The sequence below is a fragment of the Panthera leo genome, chromosome E1 (assembly GCF_018350215.1).
Source record: "Panthera leo isolate Ple1 chromosome E1, P.leo_Ple1_pat1.1, whole genome shotgun sequence".
NCBI classification, from domain to species: domain Eukaryota; kingdom Metazoa; phylum Chordata; class Mammalia; order Carnivora; family Felidae; genus Panthera; species Panthera leo.
This window is the reverse complement of record NC_056692.1, coordinates 56231010-56256379: the sequence shown is the minus strand read 5'-3', so window position 1 is coordinate 56256379 and position 25370 is coordinate 56231010. Positions and strand designations below refer to the sequence as shown.

General features: G+C 51.4%; 1 protein-coding gene and 1 long non-coding RNA gene across 5 annotated transcripts in view; one reads left to right on the top strand and one right to left on the bottom strand.

The window, feature by feature from the left end:
* Nucleotides 1–224: 224 nt before the first annotated feature.
* Nucleotides 225–6267, bottom strand: LOC122205910. Of its 4 annotated transcripts, none has more exons than XR_006196296.1 (4): nt 3584–3715; nt 2233–2388; nt 1211–1338; nt 225–575 (listed from the first exon to the last, which is right to left on the bottom strand). It is a non-coding gene; the product is annotated as an uncharacterized LOC122205910 (long non-coding RNA). The 4 variants fall into 4 exon arrangements; XR_006196295.1 differs by having other exon boundaries at nt 1215–1338; XR_006196294.1 differs by lacking the exon at nt 3584–3715 and adding an exon at nt 6204–6267 and having other exon boundaries at nt 225–1338.
* The window catches only part of UBE2O (ubiquitin conjugating enzyme E2 O), a 57760-nt gene continuing 38377 nt past the window's right edge, over nt 5988–25370 (top strand). The window contains exon 1 of the mRNA XM_042914528.1: nt 5988–6410. Coding sequence (XP_042770462.1) covers nt 5988–6410 — 423 coding nt within the window. The remainder of the gene's footprint in view (nt 6411–25370) is intronic.

Here is a 25370-nt window from a genome sequence, read left to right as displayed (position 1 = left end):
CAGCACAGAGCCCGACGCGGGGCTCGAACTCACGGACCGTGAGATCATGACCTGAGCTGGAGTCGGCCGCTTAACCGACTGAGACACCCAGGCGCCCCGAGGAGCACCTTCTATGCGTCAGACCCGTGCTGGATGCTGGCGTACAAAGATGAAGAAGGGCACAAGAGAGGTGAATAAACGCAATCACACAGGTGTCACCAGGTAAGTGTTGGGGGGGGGGGGAGGAATGGCAGGGGAATGGGCGCTTCGAGGGCTTCTTAGATAAGAAGGCACAATCTGGGTTTTGTGAGATGGAAAGGAGTTCTTTAGGTAGAAACAGGAGTTGAAGTCGAGGCATAAAAACTTCCAGGCAGATGGTGAACAAGCGAAAAGTCACCAGGGACCGACACTTGGGGTCCTGGAGGAGGCAGCCCAGGCTGGAGCATGGAGCATGTGTGTGGGGCGGACAGCTGGAAGACAGGGTTAGAGGTAGGTAGAGGGAATCGATTCTAGAAGGGTTGCCTGGTGGGCCAGGAGAGCCACAGAGAGATGTTAAGCCGAGAAGTCGGATGATCGTGTCTGCATTTTCCAGCTCCCTGGGGACAAGGTGGCAGATAGTTTAGGCAGCACGGTGAAGGGGTGTATGGGGGCGGAGTACGGGCCGGGGGAGGGGCATGGGACGGAGGCTACAGCAACAGCGTGGGCAAGCGATGGGGATGAACGAGCACCAGCAGGTAACCGTCTATCAGGCTGGAACACTGGACAGGCCCTATGCAATATATTCACCATGTCAGTTAGATTCTCAATAGCCCTAAGAAGTACGTACTATTGTTATTCCTATTTCACAAAGAGGAAACTGAGGCTCACTGAAGTGAAATGGCTTGCCCAAGGCCACACGGTGAGCCAGTGGCAGCGCAGGCTTCCAACCCGGGTCCGTCTGATTCTGGGACCCTACCCCTAGCCATGGTGCCACGGCACCACTCCACCTCCCCATGGAGTGGCCCCCCGGGGGAGCCCCTCTGGAGCTGGGGGGTGTGGAAAGGGGGTAGAGGGGCCATGACCTGGGCTTTGATTGCATGCGGAGCTTAAGATCAACGGTTAACCCTCAGGCGGCCAGTTTGGTTCCCAGGTAGGTGATGTTGCCATCAACCTGGGTGAGGAGTCTGGGAGAAGAAATGGGTTTGGGGGAAGATGTCACTTTGTGACATTTGGCTGGTCATCCAGGAAGTACCCACGAGTGCTGAGGAGAAGGCCTTGGCCTGGCGATCTGGGACGTGGTGGTGAGGAGAGTGGCATTACTGAGAGACAGCCGCCCTACTGTTCTTCAAGCTGGTCTGGTAGATTTGCTGTCCTCGGCCCCTGTATCGGCAGGAAGGAGGGAAACGGGGTGACTCTGCCAACCCTGGGCTCTCACGAATCACTTCGCCCTTTCCCCGTTGCCCCCGGCCCAGAGCGTTTTGCTCCGTGGGTTGTAACCATTGCTCAGAGTCAGGAGTGAGAATGGCCAAGGGCCCACCCATCTGGGTCCTGATCCTGACGGCCCTGCACGGGTGATCTCGGACAAATCCCACGGTTCTCCCAGGGCATCGATACAAAAAAAACGGTAAGGCTCCAAGGGCAAGAAGGACTCCTTTAATTCCCAAAGCCCATGACTGGGGAGTAAACCACAGCTGGAGCCTCAGGCAAGGGCATTTCTCTAGCCGGCGTCTGGGGTGTGGGAGGGCTCCCCAGGGTAGCTCCCCTCCCACTCCACCTTCCTAGCTGAGGACCCCAGTGCTGCAGGCACCCTGGAGCCTCCAAACATGTACTCCAGGATAGAAGGAGTTCTCTGGGCCCGTCTGGATTCACTCCTACAGGGAGGCCTGGAAAGGCCAAGCAGGCTGGGGCTCCCCGTGGAGCAGTGAGAGGCCCTGAGGCCCGTGCACACTTCTTAGCCCAGTGGCCGTGTAAGATAGGGATAAGACAGAGCCTGCTTCCCAGAGATCAGTTCAGGCTGCCTCCAGCTCTGATGCCTCCTGTGCCTGCCAGCCCCTCAGCAAGGGGAGTGGCCAGCCTGGTTCAGTTTCTTGCAGGCATATTTGTAAATAAGCAAAATTCTCCTGAGAAGACTCTCTCTTCCCCAAGAAGGGCTGGGTATTAGGGCCATGAGAGGAGGGGTTTCTCCACTGGGGAGTGAAGGGTTTTTTGGTGTTTTTTTTTTCATTCAACAATTATGGAAATAAAAACTAAGCCAGTGTTCCCATCCCAGCTCACCCCGCTCGCCAGCTTGGGTGTGCAGACTGTGGCTGGGGGCTCGGGGACCAGGAAGGAGTCAAGCTTCAGACCTTGGCTGGAGCATCTCAGGTGTGAGTGAGGTTGGGAGGGATGTCCTGAGCCCCTTCCTCTAAAAGGACTCTGATGCAGCTCAACCTGGGGGCGACAAAAAAAGGCTGAGAGAACGCACGGGCAGCTACTTGGATGTGTGGGACAAGGATGGGAAACTGACCAAGCAGAGGACCAGGAATCTCAGGCCTTTGACACCCCCTGATATGGTACATCATTGGGCACCGAGACTGTGCCAGGCACGGTACTAGGTACTGGGGTTACAGGCATACGCAGGACATGATCCAAAGCGGTTTTGTTAGCAAGGGAGAGATCAGCGTTTGAAATCAAGGCTCTTACCTACAACCTAGCAGCTTCCTGGGGGAGGGGGACGGCACAGGGTTGGCATGACGCTTCACAAAAGGGGGGCTCATACATCCTCTCTCCCAGAGGGCTAATCTACGTAAAGGTGCATAATCTACGTACAGGACTTAGTACAGTACCTGGTATTAAGTTACAGCTCAGTAACTGGTAGCTATTATTAGCCGCTATTACAAGAAGCCACAGAATAAACATGGTCCATCTTCCTGGAGTGCCAATTTTGCTCAGTGATTAGGGAGGAAGGACATTCTTTTTATATTAAAACAAACACAGGCATAAGCTAGAGTAGAGGGCAAAACTCACTTAGATTTAAAAAAAAAAAAATTTAAGTTTATTTATTTACCTTGAGGGAGAGTGAATGAGAGAGGGCACAAGCAGGGGAGGGGCAGAGAGAGAGGGAGAGAGACCATCCCAAGCGGTTCTCTGTGCCGTCAGCCCAGAGCCCAATGCGGGGCTCGAACCCGGGAACCGTGAGATCGTGACCTGAGCCGCGAACAAGAGTCGGCCACTTAACCGACTGAGCCACCCAGGTGGCCCGTCACTTGGGTTTTTGACACCAAAGATATCGAGCTCATCGTTGCCCTGCCCTGTCAGCCTACCAGCTTGCTCCCTCCCCCGATCCCTTGATAGACATAGGAACTAGAAAAGCCCTTGGTCTTGGGAGTCAGGAAACCCGGGTTCCACCTTGGCTCTGCAGGTGACTGCGTTGTAACCCTAGGCACTGAATTCCTCGGGTCCTGTTTCCTCCTTGATAAAATGGGGTTAAGGACACCTATATCCAGGGCTGTGATAACAAGACGACGTATGTGAATGTGCCTGGCATGGTACCTGGTCAATAACAGATACTCAATAAGTGTTAGGCTGTCAGGGGGTAAGGGGAAAGGGCTAAAGGGACATGGTAGGTGAGACAGAAGCCACTCACTGCTGTTAAGCCTGCCAGGTCTTTACGGGGGAGGGGGTGGGGAACGGAGTCTTTCCAGCAGGGATTCCAGATGGCCATTCATACACTGTGGTCTACAATGGAAAGGCCAGGCTTTGTGAGTCCAGCTGTGCCCTAAATTGTATTGTAGTTCCCCTTCAGCTCATTTGGCCACAGTTTTTTTTTTTTCCCTCTATATCTTAGTATGCAAGTCTTCTAAGATTTGGGTCCATTGACAACGACCCCAACCCCAATATTACATCAATATTCTCGAAGCACTTGGCTCAGGACACATTATGTACTCAGGCTGCCACATGTTCTTAGGGCTTTTCCACGCGTGTCGTTCTGTATGCTTGGCGGTCTGAAAACTGCTCGAGGAACAGGGATCCTGCCTTTGTAACAGAACCCAAGTACTGTAATATGGAACCATTTTACTAATCTGTCATTGATGGTTTTGCAGTAAAATGAGGAAAAAATCATTTTGACTGGGAAAGGGTAGGGCCGTATTCTGAGGATTCTTAATTTCCTTCTAAGAACCCATTTGGAATCTGTCCTCCGAGAATGTATCTAAATCTTTTTTTTTTTTTTTTTTAATTTTTTTTCAACGTTTTTTATTTATTTTTGGGACAGAGAGGGACAGAGCATGAACGGGGGAGGGGCAGAGAGAGAGGGAGACGCAGAATCGGAAACAGGCTCCAGGCTCCGAGCCATCGGCCCAGAGCCTGACGCGGGGCTCGAACTCACGGACCGAGAGATCGTGACCTGGCTGAAGTCGGACGCTTAACCGACTGCGCCACCCAGGCGCCCCTAAATCTTTTTTTTAAAGTTTATTTATTTATAACTAAATAGAGAGAAAGAGAACCAGTGGGGGAGGGGCAGAGAGAGAGGGGTACAGAGGATCCGAAGTGGGTCCGGTGCTGACATCACAGAGCCCAATGCAGGGCTCGAACCCACAACCCATGAGATCGTGACCTGAGCTGAAGTCAGATGTTCAACCGACTGAGCCACTCAGGCGCCCCCGGATGTATCTAAATCTTCTGGAACTTACTTACAGGACACGTTAGTATAACTACTTTTTATATTTGATTTCTTTATTTTTAAAGTTTATTTTGAGAGAGAGAGAGAGAACTAGAATAGGGGAGTGGAAGAGAGAGGGAGGAGAATCCCAAGCAGGCTTTGCACTGTCAGCAAAGAGCCCCACGTGGGGCTCTAACTCACACACTGAGGGATCATGACCTGAGCTGAAACCAAGAGTCGGACGCTCAGCTGACTGAGCCACCCAGGCGTCCCACTACTTTTTATATTTTAAAATGGCAACATGGAGCAAACCATAAGTATAACAGTTCTACCTGGCTAGAATTTTAGTCTAGGAAGGGAGAGGTGAAATATTGTAGTAATGGTTGAGCTTTACTGACGGAAGTGTACGTCAGGCACTATTCTATTTCCTTCAATCCTCCCAACTGCCCGATGAGACACGTACTGCCGCCATCACCCCTATTTTACTGATGAGAAAATTAAGGCGAAAAACAGTTTATCAGTTTACCTACCTGTGCAAGATTAGTAAGTGGCCGTGCCAAATACTGGAATCCATGGCTCCATCCCACTCCTAACTGCCTCACTGTCCTACCTCGTGCCTTGCTCCTCATGGAGCTTTGAGCTCCTCTTGATGGGTGTAAAGCCAAACCATAGGGGCTACTAACGCTTGATTATCTTTCTGATCTTTCTCTGGACCTCCTCCACCAACCCCTTGACCGATCCCTGAGGAGTCATGACCTTCCAAGCTTCGTGTGGAATTTCACCCTAGATACACTCTATACATATCTTTTATAGCCTTGCTTACAAGCTACCTTGGAGTTGCTTTTGTAGCTATTTAATATGTGTATGTTTTGTCTCTCCAACCAGATTGTAAACGCCTAGAGGACAGGGACGGTATCTAGCTCTTTCCCACCCCTCCCAGTGCGTAGGACTAGGGCTGGGGACGCCAAGGAGGCTCCTCAAATGTTGTTGACAGTCTCGGGACCATCCTCTCCGCCCCACCTCGGCCACTCCCCTTTTCCTCGTTGACCACTCCACTTCCTCCTCCGGGGTCCCCACCCAGTCCCGCTCCCATTACTTTCCCCCCTCTGGCCCCGCCCCTCCCTCCGGGAAATCCACCCCCTCCCCCCCGCCCCGGGCAGCATCTCCAGCGTCCCCTAGCGACGAGGCAGGAGCTCCTAGCAACCGCATCTCGATTCCCAGACGACGGCGGCACGTAGGGCCACGTCAGCGCGCCGTGGCCCCGCCCCCGCGCCGGCTGGCCCCGCCTCCCCGTGCCGCGTTCGCCGCCGCCGCCGCCGCCGCTGCCGCCGCCGCCGCCGCCGCCGCCGCCGCCGCCGCCGCCGCCGCCCGAGACTCGCGCAGAGCAGTTATGGCGGATCCCGCAGCGCCCGCGCCCGCAGCTCCGGCTCCCGCCCAGGCCCCGGCCGCGGCCCCGGACGCGGCGCCGACCCCGGACGCGGCCCCCGCCCCGGCCCCGGCGCCGGCGCCCGCCCCGGACTCGGCCTCAGGGCCGTCCTCGGACTCCGGCCCCGAAGCCGGCTCGCAGCGGCTGCTCTTCTCTCACGACCTGGTGTCGGGCCGTTACCGCGGCTCGGTGCACTTCGGGCTGGTGCGCCTCATCCACGGAGAGGACTCGGACTCGGAGGGCGAGGAGGAGGGCCGCGGGAGCTCGGGCTGCTCCGAGGCGGGGGGCGCGGGCCACGAGGAGGGCCGGGCCAGCCCGCTGCGCCGCGGCTACGTGCGCGTCCAGTGGTACCCGGAGGGCGTCAAGCAGCACGTGAAGGAGACCAAGGTGCGGCGGGCGGGCCGGGGGGCCGGGGGCCGGGGCCGACGCGGGGACGGGAGTTGCTGCAGGAGCCCTAGGCCGGGGAGGGGAGGCGCGCGAGGCGCTGGCCGGCGTGGTGCAACCGCAGTGGGCCGAGGTGGGAGGACAAGCCTCCGCGGAGGGGACGCTCCGGTGCAAAGTCATTGCACCAGCCCCGGGCCACCGGGCGCCGCGCTTCCACCCCCCCCCCCCGCCCCCTCCGCCCGCGAAGGGGCTTCCGCGCCTGGCCGTGCTGTGGTGTCGGCCTCAAGATTATGTGGACCCACTACCGTGGGGGAACTTCTCAGACTCTGAGGCACGCTCGGCATGACACCAGTGCGGCGTTTTGCTGACCCCCAAGGAGCTACATACTGCATTGTGCATCCCGAAAGGAAGGCCGTGCCGGGTCCGTGCAGGGAAGGGTTGTGGGCGGTCCAAAACAAAGGTAGAGGTGAAAATCTCGGGCGACGGATAAGCCCGAGAAGTTCCCCAAATGACAGAATGCGTTATTATGGGTAAAGAAACCCGAACCCCTCTTAAAAAAAAAAAAAAACAAAAACAAAAAACCCCCCCAAAAAACCCAACCTTGTTGGCTCATTGTAATTGCTGCGGGGAACTTTGTGAGTAAAATCATTAACAATCAGAGCCGTGATATTAATAGTACGGGAAGGGGGGGATGTGACAGCTGCGACTGGAATTGATGACTCCCAAGTGCAGTTGGACTTCTTGAAAAAAATACTACAGAACCACGGATGGAAAAGAGCCACCCGTTCGGAAGCCCGAAGGGTTTCTCCTGACCTGAGGCTGGAGGCACACCTCAGACTCCCATACGGTATTGGGGTGAGGCTGGTGAATATCGCAGTCTTCACCAGCGAAGGGGTGTATCGTCTTAAACCCGAAACCTTGAACCCAGGTTGGCCTGGTGGCTTCCTGTGTCTTGTTTTCCTGAGTGTGAACTCCTATCGGCGATTCCCACCCAGGCACACACCCCTGTATCTTTCACCCCTTCTTCATCTCGTCCTCTTCCTCCCCTGCCAGAAAACGTTTCTAAGCAGGAATCAGGCCTGTGCTGTTGACAGGTGTGATTTCAAGGGAGGGCGCTTGAGAAGTTCATCTGGGTTTCTCACACGCTGGGAGACAAAGGCCACCCTACCAAGGGGGTCTGCGATAACAGCTCTGGCAGGGGAAAAGGCCCCTCTCCCAGGAAGAGCCTGCGAACCACTTCCCCGGGGCAGAAGTGACCCTCGGTACCAGCCGAGTCTTTCTGCTGGCCGGTGCGCATGCCTCCCCAAGACCCCGAAGTCCGCACGCACGCGGGTCCCCTGGCTTCCCCTCGGAGAAATGCCAATCAGGCAGTGGCCGCCCCGACTGAAAGAAAATGACAAGTTCGTGTGCAAAAACAAACAAACAAACACAAAAGTATGTGGGAAATACTACTTTCTATAGCGGAATGCTCGTTACCAATTCCCATCGGTGTTGTTACGTCGGGAAGACGATTTTTTTTTTCGGTCTTTATGCCGTGTTTCTGCATTGTCTTACTAGCACATGGTTGCTAATGTCTTTCTGCGGGTTTTTTTTTTTTTTTTTTTTTTGTCCTTTAAACAAAAAATGTTTTTCCCTGACCATCTTCTCCAGAGGTTTGTGACTTTCGGAAGGCAGCTCGTTTCACCGTGTCATGGCCTCCTGCCCCGGGACTCAGGCTGCCCGGCCAAGCTCACTACCGGGCCATGTTTATCAGTTGTCGGTTCCCGTTCATCTTGACTTTGGTGGTTAACTTTGTTTACGGTTATGTTCTGCCCGCCTCCTGCCACCATGTGTAATTATCTACAGAGTTGGACTTAAAATACCTATTTAGGAATTAAGCAGAAAATAACCATAAGGTAAGGCACCGGCTTGGATGTGTCTTGAAGGTGGCCTCTGGTGATTTGCTTTGAATTTGTTGAAGTCCATCGCAGCTCCAGTGGTGGTGTTTTCTTTGCCACCAGAGCATCTGTGGCTTCTGAGCTTAGGGGCCCGGGAACCTTAGGAAATGGTGGCACGTAGCATCCATTTGTGGATGGCAAGACCCAGGTTCTTTGAGAGTAGGTTTGTTGGGGGGGGGGGGGGGAGTTGTATACCCGATAAGTAGCTCTAGGGTCCCAGGAACCCTAGGCACAGATGACCCCGACTGGGGCGGTAGGGTGGGGCCTGGGACCTTGCACTTTTCGGAAGTGGTTTAGGAAGAGTTTTGTTTTTTTCTCTTCTTTTCACTTCTCCTTGGAAATCCGTAGAGGTTGGAAAGGAAAGACTCTCAGACCAAGGCTGAACATTTAGGTTCTGCTGCCTACTCCATCCGATTTGGTTATGAGAGCTGAGAACCCACTTACTGATAGAATAACGTGGTTGACGGTGTGGAGAAACGTATTTCTTTTTAAAGCTGCCACCTCTTGGCATCTTTTAAAATAGTACCCTTTTAATGTGGAGCGTTCAGCAGGCTGTGGAGTATTTCTGTCGTTTTCGGGTTAATTTGTTGGGCAATGAGTAAAGGGGTAATATTAGTCTCTTGATGCAAGCTTGAAAGGAACAAATTCATGATGAGACATGAAGAGGCTGGCCGACAAGTTCTGCCCCCTCCTGGCCCCTTCAGTGAAAATTATCAACAGAAATCAAATAAGTAGCTCTTCCTTGGAAACTGCAGAATTTATGGTCCAGTTCCTGAGGCTCCCAGCAGCCAACGTTGAGCTTCTTTAGGACTTAAACACGAGGTTTGTGCTCCTTTCTTCCCTCAATCTTCTGACCCCTCCAGCATGGTACTCCTTGAGACTTCCCCGTTTGGCCATGGGTCTCCTTTGTGACTGACCCCTTCCCCATCAGCGACCATCCTTGAGTAAACTTTTGGAATAAAGCCAAATGCCGCTAGTCTCTTTGCCTTCTCGAGCACTGGCTAGACCCGGCGGGTCTTTCTGGTCTCCAGCGGTTATGGTTGGACACAATGGCCCCTGTAAAGAAGAGAACAGACTGCTGTCTGTCAGTCCAAGTTTGGGGGCTTCCTGTTTAGGCTTTGGCTTTCCCATCTCTTGTGCGCTGTCCCTTGCTTTGAGTGACCGCAACGTTCAGAGTCTCTCCTGGTTTGAGATTTGATGTCTCAAAATTAAGCGGTCTCTGTGATCACGCTGCTTTTCGAAGGCCGTGTGTGTGTGTGTGTGTGTAGCATCCCTCATGACGCATCCCTCAGGAATTGGCTTTTCGGTTTATTTTTGGCTTCTACTCAGGCCAGCATTTCCACTGGGAAAACTGTTTAGGTGTAGCATCATGGCATGTGAAGCTGGCTTTGCTTCACTCGTCCGGGTGCTGGACCCATTAAAAGTCATTGTTCTTAGTGATGTGATAGGAAGGAGTTATGGAAGGTTAACCAAGATGCAGGACTGAGTGCATCTCGTTGCACTTGACTCAGAGGGGATCACAGCACTTGTAGACTCGCTCAGCGACCCCATGCTTTTGTTCTTTGTCCTTTGGTTTCCCCCCTTCTGACTTCTGGGACTCGGTGCCGTGATGGTGCCTCTGTCTGACCTGCCGCCTTGCTCAAGGGCGCTTTCACCAGAAGAAGGGTGTGTGTTTGTGTCCTGTGATTGGAAGTCAAAACCCTTGGGTGCTCTTCCCGGCTGTCACCTACTCTGAATGACCTTGGCCTAGTCACTGCCTCGTTTTCTCTCTGCAATAAAATACAAGATCTGTCTTCCTAGCCCCTGAAATGAGCCTGAACCGGAAGCGTAGCTGAGTGGTGTGGCCACTTGGCTGTTAGCAGACACCATCCTGATGTCCGTCGGACAGAGCCAGCCACCCCTGCCCCGTCCCTTCAGGAGATCACTTCCATGCATCACAGAGTGGCGCTGCACCCAGGAGGCACCTTGGGAGGCAAAGTGTGCGCCACAGGGGTTTGTTTCGGTGGTGTAGGAGTTCCTCGTTGATCATGTTGTTGCTCTTGACCTGGTGGGTTATAGATTGGACTTCTTTTTAAGACTCTTCTATAGATGCTCATGAACTTTATGCGCCTTTAAAGTAACACCTGCCTGAGGCGCCTGGGTGGCTCGGTGCGTTGAGCATCTGACTCTTGATTTCTGCCCGGGCCATGATCCCAGGCTCATGGGATCAAGCCCTACATCATGCTCTGTGCTGAGCGTGGAGCCTGCTTAACATATATTCTCTCTCTCTCTCTCTCTCTCTCTCTCTCTTTCTCTCTCTCTTTCCCTCCCTCTACCCCCCTGCTCCCTCTCCCTCACTGCCCCTTCCTCTCCCACTCCTCCCCCTCTCTCCCCCCTCTCCCCTTTCCCTCCTCTGTCTCTCCCTCTCCCTCTCTCCGTCCCTCCCTCTGTCCCTCCCTACTGTCTCCAAAATAAAGAATAAAAAAAATTAAAGTAACACCTGCCCAAAAGTCCACCAGCCTCCAGGAGAGGGATGGAATGAACATGTATGTGTGCGTATTTTCCAGAATCTGGAGGATATCTTTTGAAATTTCCAAAAGAATGAATTACAAGGATGCTAGATTATTGCTTGTGTATTTTAAAATAATATGGATAAGCATTATGTAGTGTTACTATGTGCCAGGCACTCTCGGTGCTTTCTGCGTATCGCTCTGTGCTCCCAACAACCCTGTGAATTAGGTCCTGCTATTATCTGCACGTTTCAGAGGAGGAAACTGAGGGGCAGAGAGGTTAAGTAGCTTGTCCGATGTCACACTGCTAATAAGTGGAGGAACCTGAATACAAATTGAAGTAAATGTAGTTCTCACCTGAGAATGTTGAAGTTCAGCATTCATCGATCATTACCGCATCAAGTGCCCTGGTTAAACATGAGTCACAGATCCTGTGGTTGGTATTAATCATCCAGTCATTAAACACTTGAAAGTCTTAGTGGAGAGGAGGTAACCCCAGGTAAGGAGAGAGGAAGGAGCAGGGTGTTGGGATGGGTGGAAGGTGTACCAGTGGCCAGGGGAGAGCGAGATCACTCCGGGGACAGGATGGGAGGAGGCACCAGGTTGGCCCTTGTGCTGTGCTCCTGTTCTGCATGTTTCATTCCCTGGCCCCGCCGTCATTCTCGAAATAATTGTCAAAACATATATTTTATTTCTGGAGAACCTGTGAGCGCCCCTAGATGTTGAATGAAAGCAAGCTCTGTGTGATTCATTCCAGTGCTGGTTTAGTCCCCTCCGCACCTCCTGGACCAGAAGTCCGGGGAACGGGCGTTTCTGTGTTGCCTTAGAAATGGTCAGCCTTAGGAAATCCAGCTTGACCTCCTGCCCCCAAAGACCTGTCCGCCCTCTTGCTGCTGTTGTCACCCTCCCGCTGGGAATGCTGAGTCATGAGACGGGTTCAGAAGGGCTCCTTGGAGAGAGGCTGAGTTCCTTCTCCTTCAGTCGCCCTGAACCTGACTGTGCTCTCGGCCTTCTTGTTTTAGGACATTAAAGGTTCTGTTGCGCCCTTCCCGTTCCCACTTCACTGTTATCCCTGCTCTTGTTTTTTTTTTTTCTTTTCGTTTTCCTGTTCCATCAAGAGAAATCTTGCTCTCTTTTTTACCGTTTTACCCAGGGGCCTCATGGAATCCAGTGGAACCTCTGTGGGGCCAGTACTTTACAAAAGGGATGCGGTTATCGGTTATCGTGCGTAACATGAATCAGCATCACAACAGCGCTGGGCCCATGATCAGTGTCAGCTGCCCCCGGTGGTCCCCTCACAGCTCGATTTAGGGTGATGTCTTTTTAAAGAGCCATTCTGCAGTTTTAACTGGGAGGAGGACGTGATCTGTGCTCCTATTCCGATTGATGGAAGCTTTCGGAGTTTCCCTGCCCAGAGCTTAGCCTGCTTCTGGATGGGAGGGTGCTGACTCACATCGATAATCGAAAGAGGGAAATGTGCTTTTTCATTTACAAGATGCTCTCGCTTACACTTACTAGGATTTGGGTGTTTTTAACTGTAGCTCCTTCTGAGACTCCACCTGCCCGGTGGCCGGGTGCCACTGAGAAGGTGGTGCTTTCAAGGCTGTTGGGTCCCCAACACTCACGGCTCTAGTGAGCGGGGTGCACATTCCGAATTGCTTCCGTTGCTGACATTTCTGCTGGCCTCAGGGGGCTCTAGTAGGAACCACCTGACACGTGTGTGGTCACAGACAGGGAAGAGCAAAACGCTTACTGGGAATTTTTGTACTTCGGAATCAAATTGAGTCATGTTCACGGATGGCCCTCTGAAGTCTGTCTACTCCGGGGTTGTTCGCCCTCGTTTTGCTCTTGAGTTGCACTCTGAGGTTGAGCCTTCAACCCAGGGCCGACCTTGTCGAATGGATCTTTTGGTCAGTTTTGCCTGCAGATATACTGTGTTCTTCTGAAGCAAGATTGTGAAAAACAAGTTTTTGACTTAAACATTGAGGCAGATGATACACTGTTCAGAAGTATTAAGCTAGGCAGCATGTACTGGAACAAATGGCCTTTTGGGGTTAAATCTGGTTGATTGGTTGGCCTTGGGATTTGCCTATTTTGAGACTGAAACAATTTTTTGTAGCTGGGTCGAAGGAATACGACACTTATCAGATCACTTTGGGTTTAAATCAATAGCATAGGGGTGCCCAGCTGGCTCATGCAACTCTTTTTTTTTTTTTTTTTTTTTTATTAAAAAAAATTTTTTTAATGTTTATATTTATTTGAGAGAGAGAGAGAGAGACAGAGCACGTACTGGGGAGGGAGAGAGGGAAGCAGGCTCCAGGCTCCTAGCTGTCAGCACGGAGCCCGATGCGGGGCTTGAACCCACGAACTGTAAGCTCATGACCTGAGCCGAAGTCGGACGCTTAACCGACTGAGAAACCCAGGCCTCCCGAGCATGCAGTCTTGATCTTGGAGCTTTAAGTTCGAGCCCCAGTTGGATGTAGCCATTAGTTAAAAAAAAAAAAAAAAAAAAAAAAAAAAAAAGATCAAACTAACCTAGCTATGTCCGGTGAGGATTCATTCTAGCTATGATAATTTAAAATTTTTTTGAATTTAAGATACTGTATATTGCTTAAAAAAAAATAGAAAGGAAAACATACTTGATTCTATCCAACGATAAAATGAAAACCCCCAGCAAGCAGGAGGGATTTTCTGCCGTCTTAAAAAGAGTGTTCTGGGGTGCCTGGGTGATGACACTCAGTGGTTAAGCTGCTGACTTCGGCTCAGGTTGCAGTTGGTGAGTTCAAGTCCCGCGCTGGGCCCTGGGCTGATATGACAGCTCAGAGCCCGGAGCCTGCTTCGGATTCTGTGTCCCCCTCTCTCTCTGCCCCTCCCCAGCTCGCACTGTGTCTCTGTCTCTCTCAAAAATAAACATTAAAATAAAATTAAAAAAGAACATGTTCTTCATTTACATCCTGCAAGTGAGAGCTGGTCTTTGACACTCAGCAGCTCTGATGAGGTGCTTCGTGTTGTTTTCATTTTGATCTTTTTTTTTGTGGGAGACGCTGCTGTGATGACGGTCGGTGAAGCTGTTGTGACAGGCATGTCCACGGCACTTCTTGCTAGCCCCTTAAGTGCAGGTAGGAAGGGACACACACACGCATCTGTGTCTTGTGTGGCTTCCAGGAGGATCAGGAACAGAGTCTGTGCTGAAAGCATCCCCTTATTTGTCTGCTCTGACTGTTCAATTACTTAAGGGAGTTTGAGGGCCCCGAAGGTTGATGATATCATCTTCAAGCCAAAGAAGAAAGCTGCTCTCCCTACCTCCAGTATGCTGCAGGAGGTATCTGCCTCCATTTCCTCACGACCTCTTAGCCTTCCTCTGGCCTCTCACCACTGGATGTGAACGGCTCTTCTGAAGGTCACAAAGGACTGACGGATTCCTGGTCACTGTATTTGCTGACTTCTCCCTAGTCCTTGTCCTTTTGGTCCATCAGCCTTGTTGATTGTGGTCGGTCCTGCCCTCTGACTGGAAACTTACTTTCGTTGGGTTCCATATACCCAACCATACTGAATTTTTCCCTTTAGCCTTTGTGGTTTTTGTTTTGTTTTGTTTTGTTTTAAGGGTTATTTATTTATTTTGAGAAAGAGAGAGGGAGAGAGAGAAACCCAAGCAGGCTCCACACTGTCAGTGGAGCCCGACGTGGGCCTCGATCTCCCGAACTGTGAGATCATGACCTGAGCCGAGATCAAGACTCGGATGCTTAACCGACTGAGCCTCCCAGGTGCCCCTTCTCTTTGGCTTTTTCCTCTTATCTCAGTGAGACTTCTCCACATACCACGTTCTCACTCCCGTCACCACCTTCCTACCTCCGGTACTTTTGTTCACTCTTGGGGCTGCAGCTGGCTCTCGCACTCAGCTTCCACACCCGCTCCGCGGTCCCCGCCGTGGACCTGACGGCTCCCTCCTGTCATCTAGAACTTCAGACTTTGTGGGTGTAAAGTTTTATAAGTGTAACTGCCCTTCCCACCCCCAGTTCCAACTTTTGATCATGAAAAATCTTCAAATATACAGAGGAGCCCAAAGACTAGGCCAAAGAGTATTAATTACCAATGATCGTGAGTTAGCAGTTAACATTCTGTTCTCTGTGCTTTACCTGTGTATGTAAATATATGTTCTCCTGAGTCATGTGATAAGTCAGAAGCAGACGTGACAGCGGACAGCTCTGAATACTTAAGCTTGCGTCTTCTAAAATTCAGACGTTTGGGATCATTTGAAATTTACCTTCTTGGGCGCCCATTCTAATTTAAGTGTGCGATTCAGTGGTATTGAATGCATTCCTAACGTGCAGCCACCCCCGTCATCCGTCTCCAGACCTCTTTTCATTCTGTAAGACTGAAACTTGGTGCCCACCGAACAATAACCCCCTGTTTCTCCCCACTCCAGCCCCTGGCTACCCTCGTTCTACTTTCTGCTGTGAACTGTCACTTCGCTTAGAATAATGTCCCTAAGGTTCATCCGTGCTGTAGCAGACGGCAGAATTTCCTTCGTTCTAAAGGCTGAATGAGAGTCCACTGTATGTATCACAGCTTTCAGCCTGGCTCTTCATCTGTCGGCGGACACTCGGTTGCTTTCCTGCTGTAGCCGTCCCGAGTAACGCCGCTCACGAACATAGGCGTGCAAATACCTCTTCGAGACCCCACTTCCGCTTCTTTTGGGGGTGGCCCCAGAGGTGGGGTTGCTGGGCCATGCGGTAGTTTTATGCGTACTTTTTTGAAGAACTGGCCTACTGTGCTCCACAGCAGCTGCCTCCTCTCACGTTCCCCCCAGCTGTGTGCAAGGATCCCGGCTTCTCTACACTCTGGCCAGCGTTTGTCACTTGTGCGCGCTCTCTCCTCTCTCTCTCTCTCTCTCTCTCTCTCTCTCTCTGTTTTATTTCGGCCATCGTAATGGGTGGAAGGTAGTGTCTCACTGTAGTTTTGATTTGCGTTTCCCTACGGATGGGTGATGTTGGGCATCCTTTCACATGCTTCTTGGTCACTTAAATATCTTTGAGGAAGCGTTTATTCAAATCGTTTGCCCGTTTTTGAATGGGGTTATTTGGCGGTTTTTTGTTGTTGGGTCGTAGGAGTTCTGTATATATTCTGGATATTAATCCCTTATCAGATCTATGACTTGCGAATATTTTTTCCCATTCTGTGGGTTGCCTTTTTTATTCAGTTGATACTGTCTTTTAATGCGTTATAATATGTTTTTTTTAAATTTTCATGAATCCAGTTCGTCTGTTCTTTCATTGCCCGTGCCTCTGGTGTCAGCCTCCCATTCCAATTTGTCATCAAATCTTTGTTCGAAATGCCTCTTGCCTCCTCTGCATTTCCTTTCTGCAACACGAGCTCACTCTGACCGTGTCGCGCCTGGACTGATCTCGCCTGGTCTCCCTGCCTCTAGCCCTCTGCAGCCCAGCGCGCAGTGCCACAGGCTGACCTTCTGAATGACTGTTGGATTGTGTCGGGACCCAGCCTCCTGACACGCCTTAGCTTGTCACTCGAGGCTCCTCGCCTGCATTTCGGGCTTAATCTTCTGCCCCTTCAGTAGACTGCATCTAATCTGTTTCCCAGTTCACTTGTGCCGTTCTCTTCCACTGATGCCCCATGGCACTTAACGTGACACACTTGAGGTCTCTCTCCCTGGATTGGAAGCTTCTTGAGAGACAAAGACAGTGACTCCTGATATGCTGTGAAAGCTTATATTTTGAATGGCTCACGTCTAGTTTCGTGGGAGGCGTTTGCTTGAGTTAATGACCAGATCCTTCCCATTCACCTACGAAGAGTATTCTTAGCCTTTTTCCAGACGCTTCATGATCTGTGCTGGAGCTATGCGGGCACCTCGCCAGCTGACACGTCCCCTTAGGGTACTAGGTAGGTTGCCCATGTAATTTATCGTCCAAGCTGGGCTCTTTCGAGAGCACTATGAATAATTGCTCCAGACTGAGACATGTGGGTATCCTAACACCAGGAAGAGCAGATTAATCAAAAATACCCCGTGTTGTAGTTGACTGTTTCAGCAACTTCCATCAGAAGCTCCCCAGGCAGAGCATGAGCCCAGTGGGCTAGGATAAAGCTAGCCAGAGCTGGTGTCAGCTATGGCCGAAATGCAGCTGTGTCTGGGATTAAAACCTAGCAGGAATTGAGACACTCTCCTGGCCACAGGCTCCCTAGGAGCATGGCCTGGGATGAGAACTAAGAGGCTGTGCCTCACGAAGCCAGTAGAGACTCTCCCTGGTTGGTGCCATTCTGGGTCTCCTTTAGGTCCTCGTGCAAGCTCTGAACGATCTGGAAAAAGCACCAGTTCAACATTTAGAAGCCGCCCAAGTTCTAGCGCCCACAGTAACTTCAAGACTTTGGTGGAAGCCTTCACTGTCTCTGAGCCTCAGTTTCTCAGCTTACGAAATGGGGACGATGCCCGTCTCAAGGCTGTCGTGAGGGGCAGCTGTAACAACCCAGCCGAAGAAGACACTTGCGAGACCTACGTTCACACGTGTGAGGTCATGAACGGAGAGCAGCCCAGCAGCCCTCACCTTAGGAGATGGTTTTGGGTCTTTAGTGGGAGCCTGCTTTTGCCGGAAACAGGACAGGGCCCCGGCGGTGCATTGCCTGGGAGCGCAGCTTGGGCTCTGTGCTCTGCCCGCCTCGGTGCTCTGGGGTATCCTAGAGAGCGCAGCCTGGAGTTGGCGTGCCTGTGCCCGGCCTGTTACTCTGAAGGAATCAGGCACCATCTGTTAACACGGCTCACCAGGGGTGCCGGGAGTATGGAGAGAGCGTGGATCCATGGAATCCAGAGCAGCACTTCGGGAAGGCTAATGTGTGTGGCCTTGCCTGGGGCTCTTGCTAATGCAGTCTTCTGAAATGGCCCGGGGTGCACCTGAGAGTGTGCACGTCTAACCTGCCCCCTGGGACGCTGATTCTGCTGGTTGGGACTGTCCTCGGAATTGAACTGACAGTGTAGGTCCTTCAGAAACCCTGTTGATGTCTGTAGGTTCAGGTGTGACCCCCGTCACCCCGCCCTCAAACTGTATGCGTGTAACTGGTTTGAGGTTTTTGTCTCCCCTCTGCCTTAGTCTTCTGGTAGCAGCGGTAATGCCAGAAATTATCGAAAGGGGGGCGGCGGGAGGGAAGAGACGTTAAGTACCTCTAATAACCAGGCAGTGCTTTCAGAGCCTAGTGTTCCTGTTGGAAACACCTGCTTCTCCCTCCCCCTCCCCCCATTGCCTACTGACCGGTATTAATGCACAGTTGCCGCTAAGGGTTTTGCTGGATTTCATTTCTTCTTAGGATGCACATATGATTGTTGTTACGAGAAGAATGCAACCAGTCCAAGAGGAAAATGATTGAAACTTGCTTTTTTTTAATATATATATATATCCATCCAGTAGCAGTGGATTCCTGCCATGTGCCAGGCGGTGTAACAAATGCTTTACACATATCATCATCTTCCCTAAAGTGGCCAGTGTCCCCATGTTAGAGAGGGAGAGCCTAAAACCTAGAGAATGCCTGTAACTCGCCCAAAGCCACACAGCTAGCGAGGGGCAGAGCCTGAGTGTCTATGCTGCCAGAGCACAGGCCCTTTTTGCCGGCTGGGTGCTGTGGGAGTACAGAGAACACCCCTACACAGGCCCTGCACTCTAGATCAGGGACCAGCGTTCTTTCTGTAAAGGGCCAGATAGTAAATATTTTAGGCTTAGCGGGCTATACTGTCTCCTTCACGACTGGTCAACTTTGCCATTGTAGCGTGAAAACATCCAGAGACAATAAGGGAGCGAGTGGGCATGGCTGTGTTCCAGTAAAATCTTATTTCAAACAGGCAGCAGGCTGGATTTGGCCTAGAGGCCATAGTTTGCCGATCTCTGCTCTAGAAGAGACCTGACTGATGGAAATACAGTGTGAGCCACGTCTGTAATTTTAAACTCGACAGGAGCCACGTTTGAAAGAGTAAATAGAGGGGTGCCTGGGTGGCTCAGTTGGTTAAGCATCCAGCTCTTGATTTCGGCTCAGCTCTTGATCTCAGGGTTGTGAGTTTAAGCCCTACATTGGGCTCCGTGCTGGGCATGAAGCCTACTTAAAAGAAAAGAAAAAGTAAACAGAAACAGGTGACATGACATTTAATAAATTTTATGTGACCTGTTCTACCAAGACACCATATCGATACGCAATCGGCATAAAAATTCTTAGGAAACATTTTACATTCTCCTGTCTGCAGTGGCTCACGCGTTGGCTGGCGCTCTGGTGGGGGAGAAAACCTTCCCGTCCCTTGCTCAGCTTTGTTTTCTTCAGAGCATCTAGCGTTATTTGAGATTTCATTGCCTCGTTTCTTTGTTTACTGTCTCCCCAGCCAGAAGGGCAGAGGGCAGAAGCGAACCGTTCCCTGCTCTCCGTGCCTGAACAGAGACTGGCCCAGAGCCGGTGCCCGGTGGTCCTTGTTTAATGGGTGAATGGGGTACGTGGAAGGTAGAGGCTGCTGAGTCCCGTCTGGAGGCACAGACAACATTGCGGGGTGGGGGGGGGCGGGGAGGGGAAGTGGGGGAAGCGGAGACTGGTGGGAGAACGTTAGGAAAAGCTTTCATGCAGGCAGCTTTTGAGCTAGGCCTTGGAAGGTGAGAAGAATTTGGAACAACAGTGGTGGGAGGGAAGCGCATCCTGAGCGGGAAGATCAACGTGAAGAAAGACAGGCGCGGGACGAGTTCGCACATTTGGGAGAAATAGTTCACTCGGGCCCTTGGAACTCCTTGACACTTAAAAATTATTGACGATCCCAAGGAGCTTTTATTCATATGGGTTGTATCAGTATTTACACGTGCAAAGTGAAAGCAAAACTTAAGCCCTAAGAATACCCAGGCACTCGTTCCGGCCGTCAGAGCAGGGACATCATTACGCCGCGTGGCCTCTGGCAAGTTCCACCGTGGACTCGGGAGAGGACGAGAGTGCCAAAGGCAGATTCCATCTTAATGGGACCACGGAAAGGTTTTGACTTGGGACCTCCCGAGGGGGTCTCAGGACCCCCGGAGCATGCGCCCAGGACTGACTGCTGAGCTGGCGGTGGGGTGGAAGGAGGAGGCGGGCGAGAGGGAGCCCCGGTTAGCCGGGCTGGCTCCGGTCGCCGGTGGTGGTGACAGCGTTTCTCGTGTCCTGTTGTGCTCTCGGTGTGTTGCGATCACTTCACATGGGGGGCTCCTTAGGCCCCTCCGGGAGAACCCTGTGGCGTGGGTGTTCCTATTTTATGTGTAGCGAAGAAGAGTTTGGGTGAAGCCCAGGCAGGTGCCCCCACAGCCACAAGGTCTGCTGCCCCTCCGGGACTGCGCAGCACACGGCTTCTGTGGGGTAAGGGTCTTTGGATGACAGCCTCTGGAGTTTGGCTTTGTGTTGTTGCTGTTTTTCCACGTGATGAAGAGCCACTTCAAAGTTTGCGGTGAATCGTGTGGCAGCATTTCCTAAGATGGAATCGGGGGAGGGGGGTGGGATCTGGGAAGCCTGGGGACCGGTTAGGAGCTTTTGCAGTGCTGGCGAGTTCTATCTTTTGTGCATTTAATTTGCGTGGCATTTCTCTCTCTCTGTCTGTCTCTGTCTCTCTCTCCCTCACTCACACACACACACACACACACACACACACACGGCAGAGTTTTGAAAGTGCCGGCTTTCATACAAAATGGCCCCTACGTGTGAACCAATAACTTCCTCCAGTATTCAGTGAACAAAGCAGCAACCTATTCCAGTGCCAGAGGGAAAGTTGGTGTGTTGGAGGACTTACTGATAGCTTTAAGGAGCTTTTTAAGGATAATTTCGATGATGCTCAGTTTGACCTTGGGACCTGACTCCCAAGTACAATGAGGACTATTGAATCGGAGAGCAGCCGGGGCACTTTGAGTTAGAGCAGTAGGGATAGAGAGGTAGAGGGAGGTTGGGGAAGGTTGCTCTTTCTTTCTTTCTTTTTTTGAAGTTTATTTATTTTGAGAGAGAGTGCGAGCACGAGTGAGCAGGGAGGGGCTGAGAGAGAGAGAGAGAGAGAGAGAGAGAGGATCCCAAGGAGGATCTGCGGAGCCTAACTCAGGGCTTGAACCTATGAACCATGAGATTGTGACCTGAGCTGAAATCAAGAGTCAGATGCTTATCTGACTGAGCCACCCAGGCGCCCCAGGGACAGATTTCTCAGATGGTGGCAGGCACGAGCCATTAAGGGCATTTGGGAGTGGCAGGGAAAGCCTGTGTAACACAACTGGGCTGGAGCAGTGGGTGTCCACGTGCCCAGGGTCTCAGATGATCAGAAGGGAGTTGGGGAGCCATTATGTACGTTTCTCTTTCTTTTCTTTTCTTTTTTTCTTTTCTTTTTTCTTTTCTTTTCTTTTCTTTTTTTTTTTTTTTTTTTAAGGGCTATCCTCTTTTTTTTTTTTTATAAGTTTATTCATTTATTTTGAGAGAGACCAAGACAGTGGGGGATGGGCAGAGAGGGAGAGAGAGAGAATCCTGAGCAGGCTCCACGGTGCCAGCACAGAGCCCATCATGGGGCTTGAACCCATGAAGGTGCAAGATCATGACCTGGGCTGAAACCAAGAGTCTGACACTCAACCATCTGAGCCAGCCAGGCGCCCCTGTTTGCTTTTTGCTGTGGTAGAATATACATAATAAAATGTACCATTTTCTTAAAGTTTTTTTTTCGTGTTTATTTTTGAGAGAGAAGAGAGTGAGAGAGAGAGAGCACGCACGAGTGGGGGGACAGAGAGAGAGAGAGACGTAGAACCTGAAGCAGGCTCCAGGCTCATCAGCACAGAGCCCGACGCGGGGCTCGAACTCACAAGCTGAGAGATCATGACCTGAGCCGAAGTCGGACGTTTAACCCACTGAGCCACCCAGGCGCCCCTCGAATGTACCATTTTTAAGTGTGCAGTTCGGTGTCATGAAGCCATCACCGCCACCCATCTCCAGGACTGTTTCCTCTTCCCAGACTGAGACTCTGCCCCCATTAAACGGTGACCCGTTCACTGTAGACATGTGGTCTCCTGACACACAAGGAGCGAGGCGGGGGAAGAAGCGTGGCAGAGACTCAGGCCTCTGGAGTGCGCGCCCAGGTGATAGTCCCGCCAGTAACAGCGTGGACACAGAAGCGCGGGGGAGGTTGAGTTTCGGAAGCTGAGTGTCGGAGATGCTTGGAATCATCCGTGTGAAGAGACCCCTACCTTGGAAATGCGTATTGAGTCCCGTCTGTCTTTGATTCTTATCGTTGTTCTATTCCACGCCCTCATAATTGCATTTTTTAAAATGTTTATTTATTTTGAGAGAGCAGGCACGTGAGCGGGGGAGGGGCAGAGAGCGGGAGAGAGTGAATCCCGAACAGGCTCTGCGCCGTCCGACTCAGGGCTCGGTCCCACCAACCTTGAGATCATGCATGACCTGAACCGAAATCGAGAGTCAGGCACTCAACCGGCCACCCAGGCGCCTCCATAATTGCATTTTTTAAATAAACACTTTTTAGACTTATAGACAATTTATGAGGATCCTAGTATATCCTGCAGCAGCTCCCTCTAACGTTAACGTCCTACGTAACACAGTATATTTGTCAAAAGTAAGAAATTAACATTGGTTTTCCATTATAAACTAGACTGTACACTTTTATTTGGATTAGTTTTCCACCACCGTCCTTTTTCTGTTTCAGGATCCAGTTCACAATACTATGTTGCATTTTGCATAATTGCTTCTTTTTTTTTTTGAGAGAGAGCATGAATGAGCGTGAGTGGGGGAGGGTCAGAGCGGGGGGATGGGGGGCGGTGGGGGTGGCGGGGAAGAGAGGGAATCTCAAGAAGCAAGCTCCATGTTCACGGAGCCCAACTCAGGGCTCTATCCCCCGACCCTGAGATCATGACCTGAGCCAAAACCAAGAGTCAGATGCTCAACTGACTGAGCCACCCAGGCGCCCCTGCGTAATTGCCTTCTGAACGTTGGGAAAAAACCTTCTAATTGATCTTTCTCTTGATCTAATCTTCAGTTCATCCTCTGCCTTAAGAGTTATTTTTCTGAAGAATTTTGTTAACAGCTTTTGATGCCAGAGAAGAGGGGTCAAGCAAGATGCCCTTGAAAATGAGGCAGTCTGGAAGTGACCCGTAACTATGGGCAGTACCCAGAGAGGAGGGTGGCGGCTGGACAGGTGAATGCAGAGTGAGGAAGTCAGGGAAGTAGGGGAGGTAGGCTTAGGGCCCTTTCAGTCTCTGATGATCCAACTCTGAAAAAAAATTGGTAGGATTATTCTCTTTGTCTGGAGTTTATTGTTGTTGGTTTTTCCTGGGGGCACGTTATCAGCTCTGTTGCTGTGCAGGTGACCCTTTCTTGACAACCTGTGCAGGTGTTCCCGGAAACTCCTCAGGAGCTACTTGACATTTTCTCTCACTTTGATGTAACACTGATTCTCATGGGCTCAAACCTAAAGAATCATTCTTGGATTGCATTTTATTTTATTTTGTTTTTTAAGTTTATCTTTATTTGAGAGAGAGAGAGAGAGAGAGAGAGAGAGAGAGCGAGCGCACAAGCAGGGGAGGGGCAGAGAGAGAGGAAGACAGAATCCTAAGCAGGTTCCAAGCTATCAGCACAGAGCCCAACGTGGGGCTTGAACTCACAAGTGGTGAGATGGTGACCTGAGCTGAAATCAAGAGTCAGATGCTCAACTGACTGAGCCACCCAGGCACCCCTTGGATTGCATTTTTTTCTTAATTTATTTTTTTAAAAAATTACATCCAAGTTAGCATATAGCGCAGTAATGATTTCAGGAGTAGAATCCAGTGATCCATGCCCCACATATGACACCCAGTGCTCATCCCAACAAGTGTCCTCCTTAATGCCCCCTTGCCCATGTAGCCCATTCCCCACCCTCACCCCCTCCAGCAGCCCTCAGTTTGTTCTCTGTGTTTAAGAGTCTCTTACGTTTTGTTCCCCTAGATTGCATTTTAAGAACAGAGAACACCAGTAACAAGAACTTGTTTGCCGCTTGACCTTGCTTTGGCTTCAGGGTCTTAACTCTGAGCCTTCTGCGAACCAGCAGTAGATGTCAGGCAGCGCTCAGGCCTTTGCGGCCTGGCCGTCTCTGTGCCCGGCGAAGACGCAGCCCTGCTGGCATCTCACAGAGACCTGCTCAGCCCTTAGGGTCGTTCCTGCTGTAAATCAGCGCATCCCGGGCACTCCTGAATTGTTCATCCTGTTCTCTCCTTCATCTCTTCATCGTATTTGTCATCTGTGCCCTGGGGACCTCCGCAGCCAAACGGCTTCCCTGCACAGCACTTGCGGTGCCACTGCCTCCGCTCCCTGCAGGTGTAACGTTCGTGAAACACACACGGGCTAAGTGTGTTAGAAAGGCCAACTACGACCGCTCTTTTTCGGGAACGTGGCTTTGGTCCTGCCTACGGTATTTAGAAGTTAGATGTTCATAGGTGGAGGTGTTTCTGTGTCATAACATTTTCTTCCCGTTTCAAAACAGATTTTTGGTAGTATGCTTTTTATTTTATTTATTTTTTAACTTTTTTTTTTTTTTTTTTTTTTTTGAGACAGAGACAGAGCATGAACGGGGGAGGGGCAGAGAGAGAGGGAGACACAGAATCCGAAGCAGGCTCCAGGCTCTGAGCCGGCAGCCCAGAGCCCGACGCGGGGCTCGAACTCACGGACCGCGAGATCGTGACCTGAGCTGAAGTCGGACGCTTAACCGACTGGGCCACCCAGGCGCCCCGGTAGCATGCTTTTTAATGACCGCCCATAATTCCATCAGGTGGACGAACCCAAGTTTCTTGAACTCCTGTCCGCTTTTGACCAGCTAAAACGTTTCCAGGTTTTCACAGTTTTCAGTGATGGAACTAATGTCTTACACTTGATACTTTTTTTTTTTTTTTTTTAAACAAATCTTCCAGTTTCTCAGGATAAATTCCTGAAACAGAATTACTAGTCAAGGGATAGGAGTACACTGCTAAGACTTTGGATTCGTGTTACCAAACAGTCGTCCCCCAAAGTGGTATGCGGGTATACACTTCCATCTTGTAGTGCCTGTCTCCCCAGCTGGTGGGGAGAGGTTTTGGTGACTTAGGTGGGGGTCCCCAGCTAGCTGGCAGCATCTGGGGACTAGAACTCAGGTCAGTTGACTAGGCGTTTTTCTGACTGTACTCTTCTGTCGCCAAGAAACAAGCCCTTCTTGTGGCCGGGGGTGTCCCCGAGCTCTGCAGGACCGGTAGGCCAGCCTGTTGTGCCTTTGGCTCAGGGCACGTGTTCCCCGAACAGAGGGCTGGACTGGGGGACGGTGAGAAAGCCAGGGGAGCTAGGGTGGCTCAGACGTGGGCTGGCGTTTGCGGAGGCCGAACTCTCAGAGGGCCCTCCACGACCCAAATGCAGATCGTGGTCGCATAAAGTGGGCCTTTTTCCTTTCCCCAGGGTGAGGCATTAACCCCAGGCAGCGCTCAGAATCCCCGTCTCTCGCACACGGCTCCACCGAGGCACTTGTCAGATGACCCAGCTCATGGCGGGACGATGACTGTGTCCTG